The sequence below is a fragment of the Phocoena sinus genome, chromosome 16 (assembly GCF_008692025.1).
Source record: "Phocoena sinus isolate mPhoSin1 chromosome 16, mPhoSin1.pri, whole genome shotgun sequence".
In the NCBI taxonomy this organism is placed as follows: domain Eukaryota; kingdom Metazoa; phylum Chordata; class Mammalia; order Artiodactyla; family Phocoenidae; genus Phocoena; species Phocoena sinus.
In genome coordinates, this window is record NC_045778.1 from 73,579,368 (window position 1) to 73,598,655 (window position 19,288).

The 19,288-nt window shown below is 50.1% G+C and overlaps 1 protein-coding gene across 1 annotated transcript in view; it reads right to left on the reverse strand.

The window, feature by feature from the left end:
* Window positions 1-9,364: 9,364 nt before the first annotated feature.
* RGS10 (regulator of G protein signaling 10) overlaps window positions 9,365-19,288 on the reverse strand; it is a 35,610-nt gene continuing 25,686 nt past the window's right edge. The window contains exon 5 of the mRNA XM_032609223.1: window positions 9,365-9,718. Within this exon, the coding sequence (XP_032465114.1) occupies window positions 9,569-9,718 (150 nt within the window). The 3' untranslated portion in view covers window positions 9,365-9,568. The remainder of the gene's footprint in view (window positions 9,719-19,288) is intronic.

Genomic DNA, 19,288 nt, shown 5'->3' on the forward strand with positions numbered 1-19,288 from the left:
AGACATTACAATGCTAGCTCCTTGATTGGATCCTGGTTTGAAAAAAGGACACTTCAAAATGTTCTGTCATTTGAGAAGTTTTAATACGGAGTTGTTATTAGATGATATTGAGAATAATTGTTCAGTTTACTAAGTGTAATAAATGTTATTACTTTAGGTGAACCACTACATCTAATTTTCTTTAAAATAGTTTGGCAAAAAAATATGAACATATAGAGGAAACATGGCTAATAATTATTAATAATAATTAGTGGTAATTATTAACAATGATTAAATACAATGGTTTTATTGTAATCGTATTTTTACTTTTCTGAATGTTTTGAAACTCTTCCTATAAGCAGTTTTTTTGTCTTTGTTTATTTATTTATTTATTTTTGGCTGCGTTGGGTCTTCATTGCTGTGCGCGGGCTTTCTCTAGTTCCGGTGAGCAGGAGCTACTCTTCATTGCGGTGCACGGGTTTCTCATTGCGGTGGCTTCTCTTGTTGTGGAGCACGGGCTCTAGGCACGCGGGCTTCAGTAGTTGTGGCTCGTGGGCTCAGTAGTTGTGGCTCACGGGCTCTAGAGCACAGGCTCAGCAGCCATGGCATACAGACAGCTTAGTTGCTCCACAGCATGTGGGATCTTCCCGGATCAGGGCTCGAACCCGCGTCCCCTGCATTGGCAGGTGGATTCTAAACCACTGTGCCACCAGGGAAGCCCTATAAGTAGTTTTCATAAAGTAACAGTTAGTGGTAAACTGAGCAATGCAACTGGTCAGCACTGAAGAAGCAGGGATGTGAAGATATGGACGAATCCACTGAAATCCCTCCCAACTTTGCCACAAAATTGTACAGAGGCAGAATGGCACCTTGGCTAGTAACTATTTTGCAAAGTAACTAATTTTCTTAATGAAAAAAATCAGAGGAAAGTCTCAAAGGGTTCTGTGCATGAAGGAGGGGCCACTTTATTCTCACTCCATACAGCTGGACAAGTAGTTGGGGACAGGGTACCAAGATCTCCATCCGTGAGAACCGAGACAGGAAATACAGAAGGTAGGATGAAAAAGCACAGCTTCTTGAGAAGATGCCCCTTAAAAGCTGTCCCCCAGATGCTGGCATTGTTCTGTAGCTGGACCTGGTAGTGATTCCATGTGTGTAAACAAATGTGGACAGTCACTGAGCTGCCCACTAGAGGTGTGTAAACAAATGTGGACAGTCACTGAGCTGCCCACTCGAGATTTGTATATTTACTGAACATTAATTATTCCTCAATTTTAAAAAAAAGCCATCCCCTTACCCGCAAAATAATAATGCAGCCCAGAGAGCTGGGGAGGAAAGAGTGAAATTTTAACCTCTTGTCTTGGAGGCTTCAGAAATAACCACATTTCAGAACAAACACCAGAGATAAAAGATGAGGGTTTGGAGCTATACTTTTAAAATCTACCGATTAGAAAGAGAGAAATTTAATATCTCAACAATTTTAAACCTTTAAGCCTCTGTGCACAAAGCGAGTCATTTCTTGATCTCTTTGTTAATGCAGCTTTTGTACCAGGCAGTTTACTGTACAAAGTCCTGCAGTTCTTTAATAAACTCACATCAAAACATTGTTTCCAAGTGCTTAAAAGAAAATTAACAGTGACTTTAGAAATGAATGAAATGAACAAAACAGTCCTCTCCTGATGGCCTGTCTGGGTCTTTGGGGCCCGCAGAGGCCAAGGTGGGGGGCTGGGGGGAGCGAGGCCGGGGGAAAGAGGCAAAAGAAAACCTCAGTGTAAATGCAGGAAGTGCCTCATCCTCCTCCCTAAACAGCTGTGGGACCGTGGCGGCTAGGAAGAGTGCCCACCTTCCTGCCACTCACACCTAGAAGCCAGGGCGGTGGCCCTGGTCAGCGGGCATGGACCTGGCAGTTCCAGGGCTGCCCCATCCCCAGACCCGGGCTCTCGGAAGGTGATTAGCACAAAGACCCTTTTACAAGTGGACCTGGGGAGGGGGCACCGCAGGGTGCCTCTGGGGGGGTGGGGACCCCTCGGGTGGGGACCCCTCCCCGGGGGTGGGTGTGGTGCCCAGGGCCTGGTAGGGTCCTCCCCCGCTGCCGGCCCCTCCCCGCAGAGAGCCCAGCTGCGCCCTCTCTTCATGGCTCAGCAGCTCCCCCGTGAGCCCGAGCCGGGAACTTCAGGAAAGCTGTCCCTGTGCCGGGTTCCCTCCTCTCGCAGAAGCAGGGTCGGGGACATCCTGGAAAGCACGAGGGCAGCTCCTCCCCGGGGAAACCATCATTCTTGCAGGCCGAGGGAAAGTCGCCCAGGATACGAGCAGCTCCCCACAGGACATCTACTGGATTCCCTTCCCTTTCCTTCAGACACAGAGGGGCTCCAGAAGAGACCACCAACTCCGTTTTCACCGCTTTTCCCTGGTCAGAAGCCAACCCCTTCTGTCAGAGACCCTCTCTCAGACTTCCTGCCCTTTAACTTGGCCACTTGGCTGAACTAGGAACCTGGCTCCAGGTTGGCAACGGAGCCCCCTCCCGGCCTTGATACCCAATCCCAGGCCCATCCTGGTCAACCCTTCCACCCCCCCCCCACCAGCTGCCCTCCACGTCCTCTGGTGCTGACCCTCTCCTGCTCTGAGACCCACTCACTTTCTACATCAATCATTTGAGCAATATTCAGATCCAGCTCCCTGGCCCTGGGGCTCTTCCTATGTTCACTCAAATGACATAGAGGAAGAGCCCCAGCCAAGGACTCAGGAATTAGCCCAGACTAGGAATCTGCTACATCTTTCCTTTGTGACCTTGAACAGACTACATGACTCTGGATCATTAATATTTATTGACCCCCCTATGGGCCAGGAACTGTGCTATGTACATTATATGTATTATCTCATTAAATCTCATTGAGTCAATGTTATCCCCATCCAACAGGTGAGGAGATTTAGGCTTGGAAAGATATGTGACTTGCCCAAGAGCACACAGCTACTAAACGTTGGAGCTGGGTTAGAATTTAGGCAGTCAAACTCCATGACCTGATCTTAATCAAAATTCTCATGCTAGTCAATAGTAAAAAAGTAATAATAAAAATAATTGAGAGAGATTCTTCTACTGCTAAGATTCTGGGGAAAGCTGAAAAGTTAGTAGAAGTGGACCCACATTTTCATGTCTCCAGATGGGCCATGACCTTAACCACCCAAGAAAATTCAGAGAAATACTGCCTCCAAGAGGGAAAGGGACAGCCCTCCTGGGAGAGCAGGGTCTCACCTCTGTAATCGCCAGGATCTGTAAATACAGATATTTACAAGGCAGCCAGTGAGTGGCACTATATTTCTTCCCCATTCATCTTACGAGGGTAAGAGAGGGGACATGTGGACCAAAAGCCACATACTCGCAAAGGCATCCTTCCTCTGGAGACCAAGAAGCAGCAAATTCTTTTCCTGGGAACATCTCCATCAAGCAGACATCTGTTACTCTTAGGCGATCTGTATGCCATAACAGTTTAAAAAACAGAGTTTAAATGCTTAAATAAGAAGGAAACAGTTTGCCCGCATTGCAAAATAGCATATAAACTGTGCTGGAATTAGCACAAGGGAAACATTTATCTTCCCTAGATAATCTTGAAACTGGACTTTTTTTTTTTTTTTTGGATGGTGTATAATTATGTTTACTGGCATGGAAAGATGGTCATGATATATCACTAACTGGGGAAAAAAACTGGTTTTTTTTTCTAGTCTACCAAACCAGACTTTTTAAAGGAGCATTTGACTCTACCTCCCTTGCTGGGGCAAAGTACTCTCTGCATATCCTGCGAGGGAAAAAGAAGGATGAGTCAAGACCAGCTGGGTGGTGGCCTTGTCCCTGAGAGAGCAGAAAGAGAGTCCCATTTTTTAGCTGGAATGGCCAAAGATTTGTCTGAGCTGAAATCTGGCCCAGCCTGGTATAGAGAAAGATGGTGGGCTGGGAAGGGGTGTGTGGAGGGGTCTAAAAGACCTGGGTTCCTATCCTGGCAGCACCAACCATGAGCCATGGTGACCTGGTGCAGGTTCAATGCCTCCAAAGGTCAGCCCCCTTTGATATGGTGGAGGCCACACCCACTGCCCAAGTTTGACACCATCTGCAGTGCGCCTTGCACAATGCCTGGCACATGGGAGGTGCTCAGGAAGTGGTGGGCCTCCTAATTCTGCAATCACAAGGGTTGACCATCACCAAAGGGCAACACTGGAGTGCCAGGCTGTGAATGAGACCAACCAAAATTTGAGATCCTGACCCACTTGACATTCCTTTGCTCACTCAAGGAACATTTATGGAGGGCCTACCACGTGGCTGCTCGGGGCCAGGCAGTAGACTCACCTCTGGGAACTCAGTGAAACACATCTCGTCCCTGTCCTTGGGGAGAGAGGTCATAAGCTGGTAACAGAGAAATAGCCACGTGCCAGGGCTCTGAAGGCGCTGGGAAGCGGGCAGGGGGATGCTTAGCGGGGTCCTCGGGAAAGACCTCTCCCAGGAGCTGACATTTGGCCTGAGAGCCAAGGAGCCGAGGTCAGGAGGAGGCAGCCTGTGCAGAGGCTGCAGGAAGCAGCGTCCGTGCCCTGCTCACAACTGAAATGAGCTGTAGAGGGACAGAAGGTGAGCTGGGGCGGGGCTCAGCTCTCCTGGCTTTGCAGTCCTGAGGCCATGGTCATGATCTGAGCTTTCATTCTGAGCACAAAGAAAGGCCCAGAAAGGGCTTATCCAGGTGAGCAACCTGGTCAGGGTTTTGCTTTCAAAAGGTGTATGCTGGATGAAGATGGGGAGGGAGTGTGCAGTGAGGACTGACCTGTGCGGAGGCTCCATCGGGCAAGACACAAGAGAGGCAGATTGGTCAGGGCCCAGGGCTGTGGAGGTGGGAAGGATGAATGCATTCAAGATAGATTTTGGAGCAGAATTTAGAGGACTTGCTGATGGATCAGACTAGAAGTCAGGAAAGGGGAGACCCTCAGACCACTTCCAGGTCTCTCGACCCAGTGCTTTCTGGGAGTTGGTAAAAGGTCCCCCCTTTCTCCAGGTGGATGCAACACTGTGAATGCCCGTGCAAGCACCCAGCCAGTGTACCCTGCAAGACCCTCACTCAGAGGCCCCGAGGAGGAACCCCCATGTTTCTGCTTCAGCAACTTTGGACTTGCAAAGTTTGCAGTGCCTGTGGGAATCCAAGGAGAACCATTTGGGGACAATTTCAACAGAGATTCTACCCCTGCCCCCATCTGTGTGTGAGGTTTCTCCCCTCCCTGCCCAGGCGTCAGCCCTTTCACAGCGCTCACTGCAGTGTATGAGAAGAAACACAGTTTTAAAACCCTGGAAGCTAATGGTACAACAAGACCATTTAGCACTTAAATAAATGTAAGTTCTAGAACATCTGCGGCCAAAATGAAAGTAAATAATGACAGAATGCGAGTCATGACTGCGCTTGCCTAGCATTTGCCAAGCGTATAAACAGTGCGCTCACAAATTCAGAGCGGGGACCTGGGAGTTGGGTACCAATTCATCAGCTCCCGACTCTAACACAGGAAAGGGCATATTAGCAAAATCGTAATGGGAAATGTAGTTAACTAATTCTTCATTCTCTGGAGTTAACCTGAGACTGGAATTTAAAAAGCTCATCCCCATAAGAACAGAGAGTACTTATTCTCATGTTTTTCAAATGAAATCACTTCACCGCCAGTGTCAACATGAAGCTTAATTAACCCCCTGACATTTAGGGAAAAGACAAAACAACTGAGCATGTAAACTGAAGAGATGAACACAACCAGCCAGTCCTGTCCCCTCAGTCTCTCTCCCAGGGGCTGGTCACTTTCTTTCTTACAGAGGAGTTTTTGGTTAAAAACCCCATCTCATCTCCCGACCAGCTGCTGGCAGGGTTGATGCTCCATTCTTTTTTTTTTGAACTGTGTATAGTATGACTTTTGTCTATTTTATGGCTGCACGTCACAGCCTGTGGGATCTTAGTTCCCTGAACAGGGATCGAACCCATGCCCGCTACAGTGGAAGTGCGGAGTCCTAGCCACGGGACTGCCAGGGAATTCTCCATGCTTCACTCTTTAATTCCTCTACATTCCTATAGCTAGTATGTGGCCTGGGATGTAGTAGGTGCTCATTAAGCATCTGTTGTATGAGTAAAGGAGCATCTTTACCAAAATGCCAGTATTCACCTCAGCGCTGGGCCTCCCTGGGGCCCTGTCCAGGCAGAGGGTGAACCAAAAAGGGAGCTGGGGTCGGGAGATGGAAGGTTTGGTTCCAGCCTCAGACTCCACCACTCACAAGCACGTGTGAGTCATGTCCTTTGTTTTGGTTTTCCCATCTCTAAAATGGGAGAAATAGATGTTCTCCCACTTTTTAAGGTTTTGTGTATGAAGCAATGGGAAAGAAGCCTTTGGAAAGGTGCTCTTCAAGTGTGAGGTGACCCCCGCCCTGCCTTGGAGGGGAGTTCTGTGATTGACAAGGCAAGATGGTGCAGGAGTGTGAACCACAACTGACTCTGAGAAAGCTGGGCGGGTCAGCAGAGTGGATCTGGAGGTATCATTAATGACTGAAAAGTCACAGAGGAAAATGTCACCAAGGCCGTGCTCTCTGCATACAGGAGATGGAGATCAGGGCACAAACTGTAGAGCCAGCAGAAAATGTAAAATGTGAACGGCCTGTTAGAAGGCAATAGGGAATGATGGGGCCTGTAGCCAACTGGAGATTACATGTGCGCTCTGCCCACGGCAATTGCACTGAAAGCTTTCAGACACATGCCCCATCAAACACAACATCTATGGCCTGCGGGTTGAGATTCTGAGACCCTGCAGACTGTTGTCATAAGCGTGTTTTACTCTGATGCTTTGACCTCTGGGTCCTGGCTGGCACTGGAGGGACTGCCCCTCCCAGTGCTAGCTGATTCTTAGAGACAGAAAACAACTGACAGATACAGAGCTCACATCCCCAGGTCCCTTCTTTATGGGGCTCTCACACTCTGGGCCACCTGCCCTAATGACTCAGGCCCAGGTACCAGTTAGGGACAGTCCCTAAGCCCCAGAGCCCACGGAAATGATACAAACTAGCCAAACCTACCCTTTGCCCTGCCTTTTCCAAGGAAACCACAATAAAGGCTTTTGCCTACGTTTCCCTCACTCTCTCCACCTTCTGACCGACCCTGGTGATTCCCCACGTGGCCCTGCACGGTGTGACCTGCTCCTTTCTCTTAGAAACTATCCTTTCAATGATAGTCGTCTCCTGATCTGCTGGGCTCACCACACCTGAATAATAATAAAACCTACATTTTAGAACACCTGTGAACTGGAGCATGAATTGTCATGGCTGCTATACTCCCCCCATTGAATCTTGGCACCTAACACAATCCCTAGCACATTGCAGACACAATTTAAATATTAATCAGTAAATGGACGGATGGACAGACATAGGGTGAAAGTGAAAAGCTGGGTAGAAGCATGGGTCTGGCTACACAGATTCCCTACACTTCTGTCTCACTTCTGCAATGGCTTTAGGAAGCTGAATTCTGTACCTGCCTCAGTTCCACGATTGGCAGGGATGCAGGCAGCCCGGCCAGAGCAAGCTGGGGGAAGTGCTGTGAGAAGTAAGCCGTGGCCGAACATAGGCAGCTCCCCCTCCCACCCACATTCAGCTTTTCAGGCAGCTCCTAAGCCAGTGGCTTTCTTCCGGCAGACAGTCTCCCAGCTAACTCTGGCTGTTACCTTTATGTGCTTATGAAGAGCTCACCACCTCAAAGGGCCTCTGAACCCAGGGGTAAAAAGGTAAAAGCCAGAAAGAGGGTTCCCAGCCCACCTGCAGCCTCTGGGACCCGCCCAGCACAGGCTCTCAAAAGAGAGCACCAAGCAGCTCGCTCAGTTCCCTGGCACCTTGAAATGATCCTGCATCTGCGACAGTGCAGTGGGGGTGTGGGTCTGCATCCCTGCACTTTTCTGGCTAGTAAACTGCAAGTTGAGCTAGAGAACCCAGCTTGTTTTTATTCCTTACTCTTTCAAGTGCATCAGTCTGCTCTGCTTGAAGATGGACTGAATTTCCCAGATGACAAGGCCCTTGGGTGTCGTTCTCAGCATTACTATCTCATCCCAGGCAGAGAGAAGGCATGTCGGGAATGACCTGGGGGAGGCAGAAAACCCCCTGTCGGGGGGATCAAGCATTTGCTGTTTCTGATGAATGCTCAGTTGGGTGGTTTGGTTGGCAGCAGTGAATGGCTTCCTAAGACCATCCCTTCCCCAGGTCCGAGGTGGAAGGACAGGGGGCGTTCGACCACAGTGAATGGACAAGGAGAATCCGGGGAACTGCCCAAGTGGTCGCCCTAGGAGAGGGTGGTCAGTAGGGTGACTATGCAAACTGGTTTCACCGGGAACACAACCAGCTGATGCCTATTATCCCAGTGTAATGATTAAGCTCACGCCCCTTCTCTCTCAAGTGTCCCGGTTTGATTGATGAATCATACAGTCGTGCTCATGCAGGGAATTTTGCAAATGGGAACGTCTGACTTGGAAGGCTCTCAAGGAAGAGTCTGGTTGCTTTGTTTGTACAAACAGGAGCTTAAGGTTTGGCAAACATGCTGGAGAAGGTCTGGCAGCAGCAGACGGCAGGAACAATGAGCAGAAGGGAACTGTGCCTGACCTTGGGCTCTGCTGGGGGTGCCTAGGCCCAGCAGGACTTCACTCACAGCCTCTTCACCCAAGAGGGGGCTTCCAAAGACAGCATTTCCTTCCTCTGGTTGAAGTCTCAAGCCCAGAGTTAACAAGTCTAGCAAGGGGTAGGCATCAAGAAGAAAGGGTTTCACCAAAAGGGCTGCAAGAGAAGGGACCATCCCCCCAGCTCCATCATCGGCACGGCTGGTGCCACCATCCCATTCAGCACCACCTTGCATCACCATGGGGACCCTGAACAGTCTCCCATTTGTCTTTCTTCCTGGTTGAGATCTTGTTTCTGTCAAAATGAACTATTTATCTTTGTAGCATGAAATGTCACGGATTATGGGCAAAACCAGAACAAACCCACGCACAAGAAATAAGAGCCCTCTGACGATACCCACACGCAGCTCCCCAGATCTTCAGAGGCTGTGATGAATTTTCTTTTCCCAGCACTGAACTTACTCTCTAGAAGTATTTAACCCAAGAGGCACCTGACAGACAAAACCCCAGTGACCTGAGCTTGTCAGATCGATTCATTCTTGAGCTGGTTCACCAAGTGAATCTGTGGACACATGTGACCCACCCACAGAGGCAGGGCAAAGACTTTAGAGGTAAGAGGTGGCTGTACGTTCAGCTGGTGGCCTCACATGACGCTTAACGAAGCTGTGAAATACTCAAACTGTCCAGTGTTTTAAGGACTATCCCCCGTTTGGGTGTGTGTGAGAACTAAAACTTCAAAGCTATTTGTCTTTTTATGTAAGATTAGCCATCATGCAAAACTTACTGGTCAAGCAGGTAATAAAATACACATATTCCATGGAAGCGTTTTGCACATTTCAGTCCTTGCAGAAAACAAAGAGGTTATAAACCCTGCACGGTCCTGAGAGTGAGTTCCTTCGCTTCTGAAAGCTGCCAGTCCTGCCAGTGTCTTGAGGGCTCATGTATTATAAATTCTCGAAGCTCTTTTAGCTGCAGTCTGGGCATCGGGTGGATCTTCCTCTTCCTCTTCCTCAGTTCGCTTGTGTTTTAAGAACAAGTCAGACTTTAAGAAGCGGCTGTAGCTGTCATACTTCATAAGGTTGAAGATCTAAGGGGAAAAGGAAAAAAAATCTGAAGGGTGAGGCTAATCATCCAATCAAATATTTATTAAGTACCTATCATGTGCTGAGGAAAATAGATGCCAAACACACAAAGAAAGTTAAGTAAGTCGTGTGCTAGACAAGCTGGATTTCCTGGATGTTTTGGGTCATTATGAAATTATCTCAATGGAATATAAGAGCTTAGAGAGTCACACGAAACAAACCTATCTATATTTTCCACGGAAGTATAGGTTCGCACAGCACTGATTTATACCTTTGTATCAAGAGGTCCTTTAAGAATTTCCGCTTTATTTGGGTAGATAATACAGGGATGTATTGCTCCAGGAACTTGAGATAGCAGAAGAGAAACCATTTCTGTAGAGACGACAGTGTACTAGGCCACTGCCACTGTCATATCAGACGATGTCAATATCGTTAAGACCCCTGGAAGTCTGGCATCCAAGATCTCAAACAAACCTATCATTATGCCCAGAAACAAAATGGGGCTTATTCAATGCAGGTCACGGAAGTGAAACGGTAGTCCTGGCGAGCAGAGGCTTCGGGAACAGGCCTTAATTAAAGAAAATAGCGGTCAGCTGCGGAATGCAAACACCTGCCTACTCACACAGTTCCAGGAGTGCATCTCTGGGAGAGAAATCATTCCAAGGTACATGCTCATCAGGTGCAAGGGGAGAAACCCTGACAGATTAGAGGGCTGCCGCCTGCCTCACCCCTAGTCCTCAGAGAGCTGCCCCCTCTCTTCCCAGCATCCCCTCTCCTCCCACCCCATCCTTTGCCACCACCCTCCTCCCTTGCCCTGCAAAGGGGTGGGGAGAGGAGAAGCAAAAGGGAAGCGCTTTCTGGTGGTCGAGGTATACAGTCTCTTTTGAGAAATCTCTCTCCATCTCTCTCAGACCTTTCAACCGAACTTTCAGGGCATTCTGCAGACCGAAAATCCGCCCTGCGCACCCTGGTGCCTTCACTTATTGCACCACCAATGGGCTCAACAAGTGGAAAGTTCCAGGGGTGTCTAGAATGCTGCTCACTGCCAGGCAGGGTTATCAAGTGGGTGGTGCAACGTCTTTTCAATCTGTTCTCTCTCAACAGGCACACAAACTACTTTGTAAATGAAACGTCTGATGGTGTCCAGGGACTCAGAACATCTACCTGGGGGCTGGCAAAACTGGACCTCAGCCTTGACACCTTCATTTTCCCAAGACGGCTTCAACCATGGGAGAACCGCTTAAATCATTTTGCTTTCAGCAGAGTTTGGGTTTTCTTTAAACTCTTCAGCTACTGCCTGCCCTTCCCTGGGTGTCCTTCCAGTCTTATCTCACTGCTCAGAAAGACCACGCCTCTGTAAGCTCCCACCTTGTGCCTCTCCATGGCAGCCATCTATTTTGTAGCCATCTTGTAATCCTAGACTGATTTGCTACGGTTTGGAGAAATTATTCATTAAAAAAAAAAAAACACCTCCCAGAAAATACTAGAATCATAGCCAGGGGTGAGATGGGGGATGAGGAATGCCATTATCATTTCATGCAGGTGTTGCCATCCCTCACCACCTGCATTATTCGGCCCTTCCTGGCACAAGAGCCCCGAAAGGGAACTTTGAGATGCCCACCAAGTTCACAGTTTGGAACGACGCTCGAAAAGTGACTAATGAAACCAGCTTCGCGAGTGCCCCTCCTGGTGCCCAGCCCCGCACCCCATCCCGACCAGGTCCACAGCGGATGGGACCCAGCTCTGCCAGCAGGATGCGGTTCGACCCAAGTGTCTCGTCTGAGTCTCCACGTGTGGGAGTGGAACATCCTGTTTGCCTGCTGTGGCTCTTCAAAGAAGAGAAGCAAAAAGGCTGGGGCTGGAGGCACCTGGGCCAGGCCGGAGGCAGTGGGGGAGGGAGAAGGGGAGGTGGCTGCAGCCGAGCGGCTGGCAGGACTCACTCGGCCTCCAGGAGATGCCAGGACGCCACAGGCTCGGCTGCCCCTTTGGCACTCCTGGCGTCAGCAAGCGTGAGGGGAGGGGGCTGCGAGCTATTTAACAAGAGCAGACGGGCTGCTCCCTGCTGTGGGCGGGTGTGAGATGCCCGTGAAGGCCTTCAGGCTGGGGCTGCCCTCTCCACGAGCCCTCACCTGCTTCCAGGTGCAGCTCCTGGTGCTGCCGAGTCAGGGGGTGGCAGCTGAAGCCATCAGACTGGGACAGATTTGAAGAAGAAAAGGGATGCTGATTCCAAGAGTCTCATTTTCTGGGGCTGTGAGCTGCCTGGTATCTCTGCACGGAGTCTTCACTGCCACCAGCAAAAGGTTTCCTGGGCACTGGCCTAGGAGCTCATGGCAATAGGCAGCTCCCATCCCAGGGCTCCTCGTGGTTGGTGCTCAGTGAAGATGGCTTAGAGGATAGAGAATGTCCTAAAAATCTCTTTCAAGAAAGTGGCCAGGACTTCCCTGGTGGCGCAGTGGTTAAGAATCTGCCTGCCAATGCAAGGGACACGGGTTCGAGCCCTGGTCTGGGAAGATCCCACATGCCGCGGAGCAACTAAGCCCGTGCGCCACAACTACTGAGCCTGCGAGCCACAACTACTGAGACCGCGTGCCACAACGACTGAAGCCCACGCACCTAGAGCCCGTGCTCCGCAACAAGAGAAACCACCGCAATGAGAAGCCCATGCACCACAACGAAGAGTAGCCCCTGATCGCCACAACTAGAGAAAGCCCACGCTGCAAAGAAGACCCAACACAGCCAAAAATAAAATAAAAATAAATAAAATTTAAAAAACAAAGTGATTGATAAATTTAAAAAAGAAAAAGAAAAGAAAAGAAAGAAAGTGGCCAAATACCAGGTACCCAGCTGCTGACCACAGCCTTCTTTATCATGGGGCAAATAGCCATGACAGAGGTCCAACAAACATTCACCCAGTGAATGAATAGACTCCACCCACCGAGCAATGACAGAGTGTTGGCAAAACAATTCAGGGTGGTACCAGCCCCACTAAGAGCACCTTCAAACCACATGCCAGGCAATGCATGGAGCATCCTCTCTAATCCTCACCGAACCCGAGGACCCCAATCACACAGGGGAAGGACGAAGGACTTGGAGATTTGGTGTTTTGCCCCAGTGGCTGGTATGTTGTCAGCTCAGCTGCCATGACAAGTACTAAGGACTGAGTGGCTTGAAAATCAAAAATTACTTTCGTCAGAGTCCTGGAGGCTGGAAGTCCAAGATCAAGGTGACGGTAGCATTGGTTTCTCCTGGCTTGTAGGTGGCCATCTTCCCCAGGGTCATCTGGTCTCTGCTGTGTGTGTGTGTATGTCCTAATCTCCACTCCTTATAAAGACACTGGTCAGGCTGGAGTAGGGCCCACCCCAAGGACCTCATTTAACGTGAGTCACCTCTTTAAAGACCCCCATCTCCCAACACAGTCACATTCTGAGGTACTGGGGCTTAGGAGTCTGACATATGAATTTGAGGGAGACACAATTCAGCCCATAACAGTGAGTAAAAGAGGGTGCAAAAAGGATGCAGGATGCCAACTCTGGCCGTCCGGCTCTCGAGCCCACACTCCTAACCTCCAGGCTATCCTGCCACTCATGTGGCAGAGCAAGAGGCAGTCATTAAAAATGAAGATTGCACAGGAGTTTAACATGGAAAAACGTACGTGAGTGTTAAGTGACTGAACACAGAATTTTTTAAATGCACGTAAACTAAGAACAATGATCCCAAGTACATTCTTTAACGAGTGCTTGTGTGTATAAGTGGGAAATAAACATCCCCAAAGGTCAGTATAGTAGGCTGAATGGTGTGCCCCCGCAAGTTTAGGTCCACCTGGAACTTCAGAATGTGACTTTATTTGGGAATAGGGGTAGTTGAGGATCTCAAGATGACATCATCCTGGACTTAGGGTGGGCCTAAATCCAAGGAGTGTTGTCATGAGAAAAGGAGAGAACACACAGAGAGACACACACAGAGAGGAAGGCCACGTGAAGGCAGAGGCAGAGATCCGAGTTGGAGTGATGCAGCCACAAGCCAAGGAACATCAGGGGCTGCCAGCGGCCACCAGCAGCTGGAAGAGCTGCTGGAAGAGGCCAGGAAAGAGTCTTCCCTCCAGCCTTTAGAAGCCCTGCCGACACCTCAGTTTCAGACTTCTGGCCTCCTGAGCTGTGAGAGAAAAAAATGTCTGTTGTTTTAAGCCACTCAGTTTACAATAATCTATTATGACAGCCCTTGGAAATGAACACAGTCAAATTATTGATTTCACCTCACTCCTGCTTGTGCACAGAAAATGAGATGGCCCTAGGGGTTCCAGAAGGTTCCACAGAACCAGGACTCTCTGATAGGGAGGACTGGCGTCACCGGGGCTGGGCTGTGATCATCCCCTGACCATGCGCCTCTAGTTGTCTGCAGGGAAGCGAAAGAAGAAGGTGGAGACCCAGGTGGGCAGGGGCCGGGCCTGCAGGCTGCTGACCAACAACACCCCTTCGGGGAGACAGGCAGCCAGCGGGGCAGAAAACTCGTTGGCAGCTAAGTTGCATTCCCTACCTTTTTTTTTTTTTTTGGCCATCACAGCTGTGGCCCAGCAGGTTGCAGGTTTCAGCAGCCCCACATCTGGGGGCTGGACGCCAGGACTGTAAATTGCTTCATGTCCTGACCTTGGGAGCCAACCCTCAGGCTGCTGGCGGTGAGACTTGAAGTGAAAACAGAGAAGGGGGTCTTCCTGCCAGGAGGTCTCCCCACTCAAAGTTGTTATACAAGACGCCCCGCCTTCCCCAGATCCCAGACCGCGCGACCCATTAGCATTCCCCTTTCTGCAAAGGAAAATATCCACGTGGTGCTTCAATTTGAGACTCTTCCGGGTCTGCCGCTCCAGAAAAGGACTCCCTCACAGACGCATGTTCATCCATATAGACAATAAGAAGCTTAACCAGCCTTGAGGGCCCCTCCGTGAAGGTTTCATCCCTGTCTCAAGTGCATTTCAAGCCTAATAAATCTTTTAACCCGTCTTAGGGGACAAGGCCATTAAAGACCTAAACTAAACACGCATCCTACCTCCTCTTCAAAGCCCTCCACCATGTTATTTCAACTGGACACCAGGAGGAAAAAACATGAATCCTTTACTGCAACAGAAAATTTCATTAATGGGATTTCATATTTGCTTCAAGAACCTGGTTTAGTTTTTACATGAGAAGGACTGAAAGAACACATAACTGTCCATGAATTGCAGTTCTAGAATGCCACTGCACACCTAGACCTCAGACATGCTTTCACACCACATGGACAGACATAAAGTGTGAAGAAAACCAGCCTCCACCTCCAGCTCTCAGGCAAGGATCAGCGGGACGCCGCAAAGGCTGCTGGGGCCAGGCACAGATGGGGACGTCCCCACCCCTGATGGAAGATCACCTCCCGCTCTGGGGATGGGGGGATGGGGGAGAAGGCCTGAGGGCAGCTGGCAGAGAGCAAGTAAGAAGATAAAGCTCAGGCCAGCCCTTGTCCCAAAGCACCAGGGAAGGCCACACAGAAGGTTCTGTCACCTGGACAGTGCTGCTTCCTGGACAGGCCCCCCACCGAGGTGGACGCCGTGCCAGGGTGAGAGCAGAAATCCAGAAAGAGGCCGAACACGGACAGAGACAGAGACCCCTGCCCGGCGAGCAATCCGCTCGCACACCCATGGGTTTGGTGCTGTCTCACTGCCAGGGGGTGGAGGGGGTTGATTTGTCCACTTGTTCCTGGAGTCCTTAATACTCAAATCCAAAGCTGAAATGACATGCTTTCGACGTGGGGTGAAGGCGTTTTATTTTCGCCTTTGGCCGTCAGGGAGAAAGTTCAATGCTCTCTGGCACCCGTCCCCTACCCCCTCTTCTTCCCCTAAACTCCATTTTAAAGTTGTAAAAAAACCCAAAAACTCAAAGTATTTCAAATGCTGTCCTTCCCTCCCCACCCTCAGAAGCCATAGGGCCATGGCAAACGCCAGGATCCAATGCTCCTTCCACTTGAATGAAAACCCACAAACCGCTCTTTCTGGCTTTGTACGTTGGAACATGTCATTCTCTGGACTGGGCTTGACCGTTGAGAGCAAAAGGCAGCTGGCACCAAGACTGAGGTGCCCAGTAAGTCCAGCTCCAGTTCCCACCACAGGCAGACTTGGAGAAGCGAGGGGCTAGGAGAGCGAGTGGACTCCTAGACGACCCTGGTAGGCGTGGCAGCCCCTCCCCCCCAACCCCTGGGTCCTCACCAGCTGGCCCAACCCTTCTTACTGAGGTCTACAAAGGAAGCACTTCTCATTTCTTGGGTTCTGGGGAAATTCAAAGAAACGACACTGCTAAAAAGGGGCCTGGTGCATGGTTCCTTTCGCTGTCAAGGATGTGGCTGGGAGTGCTGACATCTCACTGAAGTCTTTTGATATTTTTTTAAACATCAGAGGTTGAGGACTTCCTTTTCAGTGGAGAAAACCACCTCCACTCTGCCCTCCCCAGACCAGACTTAGCACCAACCCCGAAGCCTGGGTGAGGGCATCCTGGCAACACGTAAAATCTGCAGTAAGTGTAGGCACTGGCGTCCCTAAGATTTATGGAAGAAGAATGAGCCCCCCTGCCCCACTCAAACCTGCAGGCTTCTCTTTCATGGTCTGAGAGAGCAATGACCTTGACCCTTCCCTCTTCTCCAATCTCCTTGCTATTCCAGGGAACCCATCATTCTACGCTGTGGAATTCAAACCAGAGGCTTCAGAGCAAGAAAGTTGTGTAAATTGGCGCCCAGAAACTTGCAGGAGCAGAATTCTGTTTTAAATCTTTCATATGGCACAACCTCAAGTCACTGAGCAGATTTCAAAGTGTTCCGTTTTTGTTCCGTTTTCAAACATTCGGGGGAGGGTCTGGAAGGATACACAACATAAGGCGGAAAGTGAGAGGGAAGAGGCAGGAACTGGGGGATTTTAGCTTTTCATCTCCTCTTGGATTATGTGAATTTTCTTCTCTTCATCTTAACAATGCATATAGTAATTTAACAATTAAAAATAATCTTAAAAATTAACTTGTCCAGAATCCTGGGCAAGGCAAGTAACAGGATGTGCTCGTGGCTAGTGCTGGCTGTGTTGGCCTTCCTCCCTGGAGTTCTAGCCACGTACCTGAGCAGGACACATGTGTCCAGGCCACCAAGCTGACAGGGCCAGAACAGACCGGCACTGTCATTTCTTGTACATGTTAGGCTGCTGTGACTAATTTGATCCCTTCACGTCGTGGGTGACTCTCAGCGCCTTAGTGACTGATGGGAATATTCTAGAATCAGCCAGGGCTGGAGGTACAGGAGAGCACAACTGAGCAAGGGAGGCGAAGGTGGGAAAGGAGAAGAAGGTAAGAGTGTTGGCTGGTCTTTAATCGCCAAAGACCATGCCGCTGTACCAGCACCCAGGAAAGGAAGATGGCGGCACAGACCAGAAGGAGAACAGTAAGAACAAACACAACTGCTTCCCGTGGACCATGGGCCTCAGGGTGGCAGGAGGAGTCTGGCTGAACCAGAAGCGCCGGGTTCATGCCCCGTTTCCCCTCTTCCAGCTCTGGGACCTCAGGCCAGTCAGGTCACCTTCCCCTCAAGGGAACTTTCTCTCCTAAAGTGAGGTGCCAGGTTCCACCTTCCCCAAGCCTACTTGATAGTCAGATAAGATGCACACACAAAAGCACAGTGTAAACTGTGAAGAGGTTCCGCCTTAATGTTTCCCCAGAATTCACTGAAGTGTAGAAAACTGACAGACATTATTTGGTGCTTTTTTGAAAGGTGGGGACCTAGCGAGGGTAAGGCACGTGGATTCTGCTACATTTCTGAAAGTTACGTTAAGCCAGGGTTTCTCCACCTGGGCACCACTGACATTTTGGACCAGATACGTGTGTGTGTAGGGGGTCGTGGGGCGGTGGGGGGGCTCAGGGCTGTCCTGTGCATTGCAGGGTGTTTTGACAGCAACCTGGCCTCTGCCCATTAGGTGCCAGAAGCCCCCCCCACTCCGATCATGACAACCGAGAATGTCTGCAGACATTGCCCCATGTCCCACGACAGTTAAGAACTACTGCATTAAGACAATTTAAAGGACATGCACAGTTAACACCTGTGGAGGGCTGGCTGCACGCCAGGTGTGTTTCACAGACATGAGTGCATTTCATCCTCACAACTGCTTTATCATAACCTGCATTTCACAAATGAGGAAACTGAGGCTTAGGGAGGGATGGCATCTTAGCCAAAGTTTCAAAGCTGCTAAATTCTAAAGTCAAAGAAAAGTCGGCTCTACGGAAACAAGGTTGTGGCCATCAGGGAGCAATTTTTTAAAATGGGGCATTGGGACTTCCCTGGTGGTGCAGTGGTTAAGAATCCGCCTGCCATGGGCTTCCCTGGTGGCGCAGTGGTTGAGAGTCTGCCTGCCGATGCAGGGGACACATGTTCATGCCCCGGTCTGGGAAGATCCCACATGCCGCGGAGCAGCTGGGCCCGTAAGCCATGGCCACTAAGCCTGTGCGTCCGGAGCCTGTGCTCCGCAACGGGAGGGGCCACAAGAGTGAGAGGCCTGCGTACTGCAAAAAAAAAAAAAAAAAAGAATCCGCCTGCCAGTGCAGGGGACATGGGTTCGAGCCCTGGTCCGGGAAGGTCCCACATGCTGCAGAGCAACTAAGCCCGTGCGCCACAACTACTGAGCCTGCGCTTTACAGCCTGCGAGCCACAACTACCGAAGCCCATGCTCCCCAACAAGAGAAGCCACCGCCATGAGAAGCCCACGTACCACAACGAAGAGTAGCCCCCGCTCACCGCAACTAGAGAAAGCCTGTGCACAGCAATGAAGACCCAACGCAGCCAAAAATAAATAAATAAATAAATAAATAAATAAATTAATTAATAAAATGGGCGTTGAAGGCTTGTGGACTGCTTTGCTGCTTGGAGAGGTAGCCGTGTTTGCCGAAAGCCCCACGTTACCGATGAGGCCACAGAAGCCACACCAGGAAACAGGACCCACCTGGGGTCAGAAGGAGGCAGTCTTGGAACATGAGCTCCCACTTCCCCCTCCAGCCTTACTTAACATGCAGTGACAATGACAGTAAATCCGAGCTCAGCGTCCAGGAAGTGATGGGCAGGGAGGAGTAAGGGAGGGGGTAGGGGGTTAGGTCATCAGGGTACAAACAATGAGCCATGGTCAGGAGACTGTGGGTTCACAGCTGAGTTTCTAGAACAGAGATGGATCTGCACCGAGTCATCTGCATTCTCCTGACTGGCTGAGGAGGGACTGGCACAGCCGGAGCTGGGGATCAGAGCCAAGGTGCCCGGCTTTCAAGAGAACCAAACCTTATGAGCCCAGCCGGCACATTCTATAAATAGTCACTGTTGAAATTAAACTGGTTGCCATGGCCTCAGGGCCTAACCCTGGCCAGTCCCTTCCAGCTTAGCTTCTTCATCTCCCTCACTCACTCCACTGCAGGCACAGACCCAGTAGATTCCTGCCCCAGGGCCTTTGCAACTGCCATTGGCTCTTCCTGGAAGGTCCTGCCCCCAAGTCTTCTCATGCAGCTCCCCCTTGCCACTCAGATCTCAGGCATCTCTTCAAGGAG